This window comes from Salvia miltiorrhiza, chromosome 5 (genome assembly GCF_028751815.1).
Source record: "Salvia miltiorrhiza cultivar Shanhuang (shh) chromosome 5, IMPLAD_Smil_shh, whole genome shotgun sequence".
In the NCBI taxonomy this organism is placed as follows: domain Eukaryota; kingdom Viridiplantae; phylum Streptophyta; class Magnoliopsida; order Lamiales; family Lamiaceae; genus Salvia; species Salvia miltiorrhiza.
In genome coordinates, this window is record NC_080391.1 from 34,605,294 (window position 1) to 34,615,954 (window position 10,661).

Below are 10,661 nucleotides of genomic sequence, written 5' to 3' on the forward strand. Positions count from 1 at the left end.
AAATCCCTAAAAAAGGCAAAACGACGACGTTTTACATTATTAAGTAAAACTAAGTCGCTTAATACGCCGGAATTTAATCCTACGTGGATTTCCGGACTCCATGTCATCATATCTATATATCGCCGGTCATTTTTTAGGGAGAAACGCGAACGAGATTAAAAGTCAAGGATTCTATCGCGAATTTTTAAAGTCAGGGGAAATATGCGAAAACGGGGAAAGTATACGGATTTTGACGCTATTTGCCCTTAAATTAAAGATAATGACAAGATTTTTAATTTGGTATAAAAATCATAAAATATGAATTTGAAACAAATAAGTTATTGTAATTAAAAAATTTATGGTAATTGTTTTTCTCTCTGCTATTTCTTTTTCTCTATTATTTTATCTCTTCCTTTTTTTTCACTATTATTGTTGTTGTTATTAATATTATATCGAAATTAATATTATATCGAAATTGTTTTATTGTAATTTAATAATTGTTGTTATTATTTTCTCTCTCTCTCTCTCTCTCTCTCTCTCTCTCTCTTTACTACAAAATTTATCTCTTATCTTTCATCTTTTGATAAAAAAATTAATTTAGAATGAATAAGTTATGATAATTTAAAGTTTTAAAATATTAGTATTTTGTTCTTTCCTCTCTACTTTAATGAGTGTTAATTTTCTCTTTAATGACATGTTTACTTTTTTCTATTATATTAATTAATTTTTTTTTGTATTTTTAGATAAAAATAAGTAAATATCATGTTTTTGTGTTTACATATATTTTTTTAATTATAATAGTTTAAATGGAATAGAGGTGAAGGAATATATATTGGTTCATTTTATTACTCTTGTTTTAAAATAATTTTTTTGTATTAATGTTAATTTAACTTTGTAGATGAAATTAGTGTATATATATTAAAAAATATAATTTCAATTTTTTTTATATATTTGTGAATTATTTATTTAATATGATGCATCATACTTTATAATTATAATAAAATATAATGCTAATTTTCATTATCAAATGATTATTAATTATTTAATAATATAATTGTCATTACACTTTATACAAAGTTGAAGATTTACGTTTTCAAATCCAAAATTTTATTTAGTAATTGATGTCGTTTAATTTCGATACTCGCCGTGCATCGCACGGGAGATCGTTCTAGTTTTACTATGAGAAATAAGTTCTATATGAGGACATCACTATTTGTCATATCCCAGTTTTTAATCACTGATTAAAGACTTAATAATTAGGGTTCGGCATCCATTAATAATAAAACTGATTTGATTTATCTGATGTGATTTAATTGTTATATATGTGTTTTGATGTGCTAAATTCTTATTATTATTTGAATCCGTTTGAGATTTAAAGGATTATTGAGTAGTCAATAATTATTATTTCGGATTATAACTGACTTAGCAAAGTCATGTTATTTAATTTATATACGATAGAAATAGTATTTCTATTATTTACTTGAAGTCGTAATTAATTTTCGACTTATAAAACGAGTTATAAAATATGTAATTTATAGAGAGTTATAACGAAGCTTCGTTATATGGGAACCCGAAATTAGTATTACAAATACAGAATAAGGATTTTATTCATCACATTCATCTAGCACCTACACATACTTTTCATTTCCACATCCATCTTACTCTTAAATAAATTGATGGTGTTGGAAACACTCATCATATGCCAACCATTCCACTAAATAAAGAGATTCTTTACACTTTCTCCAGATCAGCCCATTCCTTTTGCCGGCCATCTTCTACACCTTTAACATCTCAACATGCAACTTACTTTTATTTAACCAAAATCAGCAGCCAACATTCCTCCCATTCCTCCTTAGTTCTTCAATAGCCAAAGAAGAGATTGACTTCATTCAAAGCTTTTACAGTAAACCTCAAGAGGTAAAACTTGCTTTAATACTCCATTAATTTTCAGTTTCTAACATTCTGATCCAAGCTATACGTTCTTATGCTTGAATTATAATTCACAGATTCCAGCTAGACACCAAATACCAGCTACATCGAGGTTACTCCAAATTTCTCTTTATATTTTTTTTTCTAGTTAATATCGAATCAAGCATCAAAGAACAACAGAATACACACGCACACATTTTATTATATTATCTAATCTATTACAAGTACAGATCAATTTTTGTAAATAGAAATGATGAAAGAACAGATTTTTAAAACCCTAACTTTGCTACTTGCAAATTCTGGACTGAAATTTGGAGAGTTCCTTGTGTTTTGCTTGCGTGTGTGTTGTTCGAATCGTGAGAGGGGAAGGAGGGAGCAATAGGCGGCTGCTCGGCGCCGGCAACGGCGGCGCGGCGGCAACTGCCGCCCAGTCCCTGTTCTGCCAAAACAAGAGAGGAGAGGAGAGAGTTTAGGATTTCAGTTTTTTTTTTTTTTTTTTTTTTTTTTTTTTTTTAAAAAAAAAAAAAGAGAGAAAAGGGGGAGAGACTTATCTTTTCCGGCAACGCGGCGGAAGCAGCGGCGCAGCGGCACGAACGGCGGTTCTGTTCGGCCGGAAAAGAGGAGAAAAGGGAGGAGTTCAGATCTGTTTTTTTTTTTTTAAAAAAAAAAATGAGAAGAAACGAGGAAGATTTGGAGCCTACCTTTCCGGCGAGGCAAGACTCGGCCATCCACCACGATTCCGGCCAGGCGGACGGCGGCCGTGCTCTTTCACGGTGAAGCGGCGGCTGTGGTTCTTCAGGGCAGCACATGCACCGATTTTCAGAAAAGGAGGAGGGATAGAGAGGAGCTTACCTGTGCGAGAGAATGAGAGGGGGAGGGGAGACGTCCGGCGAGGCGGCGCGCCGGAGGCGGTGCCGCCCTCAGCCGAGTGAGAGTAAGAGAGGCGAGAGAGAGAGCCGAGAGGGAGAGTGAGAGTGGCGTGAGGTGTGTGTGTGTGTGTTGTGTGCTGATGTGTGTGTATGTATGAATGTAGGGTTAGGTTAGGCTTTTGGGGCTCAAGCCCATCTTCATTCCTTGGGCCTATTTTTTTAGATGTTGGGCCGATTTATTTAATCTCTGATGGGCCGATTTTATCTATTAAAATTGTTGGGTCCTTTTTGCTTTTAATCCTGATGGGTTTTATTTATTTAAATTGATTGGGCCAAGTTTAATTAATTTTGGGCTGTTAATTGATTAATAAAGCCTACGAATTTTGACCTTATTTCTTTTAAAAATGTTTGAATTTTCACTAAGTTATTTTAGTGAATTTAAATCTCTTTTAAATTTTAATATTGAAAGTTGGGACTATTTAATTTAAACGAAGCCTGTTCCTTTATTTAAATTTATTAATGGACTTTAAAGCAAATATTTTGGGATTAAGCCCCATTTATTATATGATAAAATTATTTTCAAAGCTTACGAGTATGGATTTTTTTTATGGTTAAAATGTTTTATTTCATCTCAATGGATTTTTTTTAAATGTTTATTATTTATAAATGAATAATGGAATTTCTTATTTATTTTTTTTAAAAAAATGAAATGTATAGAATTTTATAAATATGGTTTCTTTTACAAGAAAAAGGATTAAATTATTTTATGAGTAATTCCAGTATAATGGAATTAAAATGTCCTATTAGAATGGCTTCATGTTTTAATAAATATTGAGACTATTTATTTACAAGATTAAAAAAAAAATGTGGAATTGTGTTATAGAATGATTAAGTATATGATTTACTTTATCAAATGAGCTTGGGATTTAATTGAGATATTAAATTGCTAAGCATGTGTTTATAAATGATTTATTTATTTAAGTGATGAAAATGTGCGAAGTATGAGAAAGCATGATTTATAATGATTAAATTTTCAGGGTGATAATATATGGCTTGTTCTTAATTGATGGAGTACTTGACTAAATGACGGGTGTAGAAGGAGGTTATGGATTATGTACATGTTGATGTTCGAACAAATGGGTTCGAACCTATATGATAGTTACATGATAATTGGTTACATTTTATTGATTGAATGAAACGAGATTAATATGGATGCTAGAACCCTAAAACATTAAAAGATACCTTAGGCACGTAGAATTAGACTTTGTCTTATGACAATTTCTTCACGAACTTATCGACTCTTCATCAATGAAGGTCCGGGCGACAGAAAGTGAAGCAGAAGAAGAAACGACTCCACGCCAGCTTTAAGAACAATTGAGGTGGGCATTATTTTATTATTACGTATATAGAGATCCCCTGCGTGACGTAGGCCTCGTATGCGAATATATATGCATGATATGTTTTGACTATTTATTCAGTTCTTATGAAATGCTTATATGTTTAATGCCCTTTATGAAAATGAAAATGTTATGAAAATGAAATGTTTATGAAATGATTGACTGCCAAAATATTTATGTTTTTATATGTATCCTATCTGTGTTGGTTCGCCAACTTTAAAGGAAATCCAATTGGGATCCTATGCTAGACAAAGGTCGCTAGCTAGGGTTAACGTGTACACTCATGGAGATCGCGAGTCGCTTGCGACCGGTCTTGGCGTCCGTGGTAAGGAGGCCTCCTTCCCGGCGCGTGACAGAAAGGACAGATATGGATCATATAGACTGAAAATGGGATGCATCCATCTTTATGAAAATGAACGAAATGTTTTAGTAAGCGCAGGTCATTTATGAAAACCCCTGTGTGTTACTGTTATGGCAGTTCAATTTATATATGTATGCATGTTGTATTTCGGCTTATGTCACTGAGTATTTTTATACTCAGCCCTGCATGTATTTCTAAATGTGCAGGTTGAGCAGACGATGGAATGGATCGGTGTTGAGCGGATTTCCCTTTTGATGTTTATGTAATGAAACCTTGAGTATGCATCTCCATATGCATAACTCACACGTTTTTCCGCTGCAAACACTCTGAATTTGTTATCGTATTGTGGAACTTATTACTCCTTCATTTTGTTTAACTTTCATTTGGGGTTTAGTCGTTATGGCTGGCTCATTTGTTAATTACCCAAGTGGTTATATATATATATATATATATATACCACTAGTTTGTTGTTATTAATGTTGGTTATTTAGTAAATCCCTTTTTAATTTCCATTTCTTATTGTTCACCCAAGTCATAACCCCGGTTAACCCGTCATTGGGATAGTGGGCTGTGACACTATTTCACTTTAATTTGTTACTAGCATTTGCATCACGTGCAATACACGGAAACCAATTTTATATCTAAATATTAATATAAAATCGATACCAACTTAATTATCATATGTATAAATATAACAAAAATAATTATTTTAACAGAATATTTAAGTTGAATATTGAAAGAATAAAAAAAATTAAAAAATCACAACATTCGAAACAGATATTATGAAAAAGCAAAGATAATAAGTTAAAAAAAATAGATTTATTCAAAGAAAGATAAGAGAGGAGAGAGGAGAGAGGAGAGAGAATTTTAAAAGTCGTAATCTTTAAATAAAAATAACTTTTACATTTTAAATTAAATATTTTATAATTAGTCAAATTTTAAAATTTTAGAAAGAAATAAAACAAATTAAAATAAGAAGATAAAGAAAAAGAAAATAAAATATATATATAGTTTACAAATAAACCTTTAATTTTATTATAACTACAAAATTGTCACTCAATTTTTAAATTGATTTGAAATTGATTTTAAATTGGGAGTTACCTTTTTTAATATAGTATAGATATCGAATATATTTCTATAAATCAAATTAATTTTTTTTAAATCATAAAAATTTGAAAATGAAAATAGAAGAGAGAGAGAAATTTTACATAATAGTTCAAGTGAGAAAATCGTGTAATACATAAAGCAGAGAGAAAATGTAAAAAATAAATAGTAAGAGAGAGAAATTTTAGCGGGAAAAAAAATTGGTCTTTTATATATTACTAGAACGATCTCCCGTGCGATGCACGGCGAATATTGAAATTAAACGACATCAATTACTCAATAAAATTTTGAATTTGAAAACGTAAATTTTCAACTTTGTATAAAGTGTAATGACAATTATAGTTATTAACTAATTAATAATTATTTGATAATGAAAATTAGCATTATACTTTATTATAATTATAAAGTATGATGCATCATAATAAATAAATAATGCATAAATATAAAAAAAATATTTGAAATTATATTTTTTAATATATATAATAATTTCATCTACAAAGTTATATTAGCATTAATACAATTTTTTTAAAGAGTTATAAAATGAACCAATATATATTCCTTCACTCTATTACATTTAAACAATTATAATTTAAAAATATATATATAAACACAAACACATGATATTTACTTATTTTTATCTTAAAATACAAAACTAAGAAAATTAAATTAATATAATAGAAAAAAGTAAACATGTCATTAAAGAGAAAATTAACACTCGTTAAAGTAGAGAGGAAAGAACAAAATACTATATTTTAAAACTTTAAATTATCATAACTTATTCATTCTAAATTAATTTTTTGTCAAAAGAGGAAAGATAAGAGATTAAATTTCTAGTAGAGAGAGAGAGAGAAAAAAAAAATAACAACAATTATTAAATTACAATAAAACAATTACGATATACTAATAACAACAATAATTGTAGTGGATAAAATCCGACTGACCAGCCCAGCCCTGCCCGGCAGCGCTCGACTGCCCAGCTCGAATCTGCCTTGGCAACTCTGATTCTGCCCAGAGCGATCCCTCTGCTCTGGCAACGACATGATTTCTCTGCTCTGGCAGAGGTATGATCTCTCTGCTCTGACAGAGGCGCGATCCCTCTGCTCTGGCAGCGACATGATTTCTCTGCTCTGGCAGAGGTATGATCTCTCTGCTCTGACAGAGGCGCGATCCCTCTGCTCTGGCAGCGACATGATTTCTCTGCTCTGGCAGAGGCGCGATCCCTCCGCTCTGGCAGCAGCGCCATAGTAAACATTTCAACACGAAAGTATCCAAACTGGATTATAAGCTTACGAAAACCTAGTCAACATGGCTGACTAGGTCAAACGAAGGTTACGGCAAGTGGACTCCGAAGAAGTCGGAACCGTTAGGGTTTCAAGGAATATTCCAACAAACCCTAACCCTAGTCGCCCCTCCGCAGCTTCATGACCTATATATATAGGTAAACTCATTGGGGCAGGGGGCGCGGTGATTGACATTCATTCTTGAACTTACGATCTCTCAACCTGGTGCTTTCCGGCTCTTCCCGTTTTTCCGTTCCACCTCCAGGCTCTCAACTTTCTAGGGTTCCGATTGCTTGACTAGCCCCGCTAGTCCAGACTTGTCGCCCCTTATTCAACAGTGCTCATCCGCTTTGATTCAACTTCCGGGACACCCCGATCTCCCGGAGACTTCATTTACTTTTGTCTTTTCCTTTATCATCTATTCATTTTCGTTACGGTCCTGTCATTATTACTCATATCGATTCACTGACTTGAGCGTCGGAGGCCCTTCTATCGACACCCCCACCGGTGCTCTTCGGAGGGCTCTAACATTGCTTGTGGTTTCAGGTTGCTAGTGCCCATCGATCCAGACGTTACTGACGTCACTTCCGTAATTGTCGGATTCACCCCCTACAGTTTGGCGCCCACCGTGGGGCCCTAGCAATCAAAGAATACCGACGAGCCGTGCCAAAGTTATGCCATGAGTACTCCAAACGAATCCCACGACATGAATGATGCCCCAAACCAATCGGGTTCAACCCAGTCGGAACTACTTGCCCAAGTGGAGGTGAACGCCCGGATCTCTGCCTTGGCTGACCAAATTGCGCAAGAACGGGAGAGTAGGCTCTTGTTGGAAAAGCAAAATGCGGAGCTACTCGCCCGGTTGGATGCATTTAGCCAGATCCAGACGCCTCCTCAAATCCAAAAACTCCGTGCTAACCGGTTCCGAGTTCCCGTCATCTCCATGGTGGACATAGAGGACGTCCCGCTCACACCCCATGGAACTGAGATCGACCCGGATGACCCTTCATCATCGGTAAGGAACAATAGATCGGAGACTATCCATCCTAATCTGGGCACCCTTCTTGTGAATGCAGGTGAAACGCATACCCTAGATCAGACGCCCGGAGCAACCGGGACAAACGTCACAGGTACCCTCCCCTAGGCCAACCTGACGACCGGGGGAATGGGTCAAACAACCCTGACGGGCCGGACCGATGTCGCCCATTAAGATGACTTCATGCGTGACGCCCCAACGGGTCAATCAGATGGGCCAAGGCGAGCAGTCTCAATGGGCCAGAATGGCGGAACTCATGATCAACCACCTCTGGTCGAACAGGGCCGACACGGCATGCTAAGCATCCAACAGAGTATGGACCCCGTCTTGGCCAGAAGATTGGCAGACATGGAAGCCATCATTCAACAAATCCCAGGAGTCCTGGCCCCGATCAAGAAGAGTGCGGAGAGTTGCTACGCTGACTCTCCGTTCGTGGATGAGATAGCCTTGGTGGAAATGCCCAGAAAGTTTAGCTTTCCACATATGAAAATGTTCGACGGCGCATCCGATCCAGATGACCATATAGCTCAGTACCGCTAAAGAATGTTCACCGTGGCTATCCCTCGTGACATGAGGGAGGCATGCATGTGTAAGGGGTTCGATTCTAGCTTAATAGGACCGGCCCTCCAGTGGTATACGAACCTTCCTAATAATTCAATTAGATCTTTTGCTCAACTAACGGATGTTTCTGTTCAACAGTATGCAAGTAGCAGGAAATTGGAGAAGATCTCGGAGGACTTGTACGCCATTGTCCAAAGGAATGGAGAACCACTTCGAGACTACATTGGACGTTTCAACAAGGAGAAGGTGTCAATCACCAACTGTAGCGAGCAAACCGCTGTCACCGCTTTTCGCAAGGGACTATTGCCCGGCTCGGATCTTTATAAAACTCTCACCAAGTATCCGTGCAAGACCATGGAGGACGTGTTGATTCAGGCGTGTGCACAGATTAAGTGGGAGGAAGACCAATACAACATGCAGAGGGCCTTCCCACCTAGTAGACCCGAAAGAGACCACCGGGTGGACAGGAGGTCAGGTCGTGACAGACGTGCTGAACCGTATCCACCTTATCGACAAAGCAGAGGAAGGGATGAGTACGATAGGGCACCCGACACACGCCCCCGCGAGAAAGCAAAGATTCCAGAGTATGCCCTATCCATCTCCCCCGCCGAAGCAGTTGAAGCACTAAAGAATCTGGGCAACAGGGTCAAATGGCCAGAAAGGATGAGGGCCCCAGCCGACCAGAGGGACAGGTCCAAGTGGTGTGAGTTCCATGCAGACCATGGGCATCGGACAGAGGATTGCATCGCCCTCAGATTGGAAGTGGCCCACCTACTAAATCAAGGCCACCTCACCGATTACCTAACCGAAAAGGGCAAGCTTACCCTACAACAAGGAAGGGATAGACAAGAGAAACACAGAGATGACAGCCCACCAGACCCGCCACACCATGAGAGAACTGTGAACGTGATATCCGGAGGCTCCAAAGTCAGCGGAATCACCGACTCAGCCGCCAAGAGACACGCCAGACAGGCTAGATCAAGCAAATCAGGGGCTCCGCCTTCCGGCAAAGCTGGACCAACGGATCCAACCCTAACAATTAGCTTTGCAACATCCGAATCAGACAAGCTTCTACACCCCCATCATGATGCTTTAGTTATTTCCATTTATATTGCTAACTGTTTAACAAAGCGTGTGCTAATAGACAATGGTAGCTCTGCCAATATTTTGTTTTGCAGTGCATACAGGGAGATGGGTTTGGACGAGTCTAAACTAATCAAGAAAGCGGCCGTACTCGTTGGCTTCAGTGGCGAGAGTATGACTACTGTAGGGGAGATCGATCTTCCCGTCTACGTAGAGGGAGTCAACCTTTCCACTAGGTTTCTCGTGGTAGATGCCCCGTTAGCTTACAACGTCATCCTAGGTCGTCCATGGATCCACGGAATGGAAGCAGTACCATCCACCTATCATCAAGTCATATGATTCCCAACCAAGTGGGGAGTCAAGGAGATCAAGGGATAGCAGAAGGACTCCAGGGCGTGCTACCAAACCACTATGAAAGCGAAAAGCCCGTCCTTATAGCAATTACAACAAGAAGCTCCGTCCCATTCAAAGGCAAATAAAGAGTGTACGTCGAGTCAGTTAATTACACCAAGAGGGACGCCTGAATCATTCAACCACATTCGTCAAACGAAGCACATGGGAAAACAGGAACACCCAAATCATACCCTGCAGTGCACTCAAGACATGAGCCAACGCACGGAGCTGCAGAGAAGTCGAAATTTGCAGAGCAGAGAAATCAAAGTCTGCAGAGCAGAGAAGTCGAAATCTGCAGAGCAGAGAAGTCGAAGCCTGCAGAGCAGAGAAATCATACCTTGCAGTGCACTCAAGACATGAGTCAACACACGGAGCTGCAGAGAAGTCGAAATCTGCAGAGCATAGAAATCAAAGTCTGCAGAGCAGAGAAGTCGAAATCTGCAGAGCAGAGAAGTCGAAGTCTGCAGAGCAGAGAAGTCAAAATCTGCAGAGCAGAAAAGTCACAGTCTGCAGAGCATAGAAATCAAAATCTGCAGTGCACTCATTTCACGAGTCACCAGACGGGGCATTATAATCGAGCTGCACAAACGAAGAGACCACGCAGCCTGATCGAGGAGGAGATGGTGGAGATAGATGAAGTTCAAATTAATGCGAGCTTTCCAGACCACA

General features: G+C 37.8%; 1 protein-coding gene across 1 annotated transcript; it reads left to right on the forward strand.

The window, feature by feature from the left end:
* Positions 1-8,498: 8,498 nt before the first annotated feature.
* On the forward strand, positions 8,499-9,938 carry LOC131025838 (uncharacterized). The gene has a single exon (XM_057955622.1). The coding sequence runs from the start codon at positions 8,499-8,501 to the stop codon at positions 9,936-9,938; it is 1,440 nt and encodes a 479-aa protein (XP_057811605.1).
* The last annotated feature ends 723 nt before the right edge of the window (positions 9,939-10,661 follow it).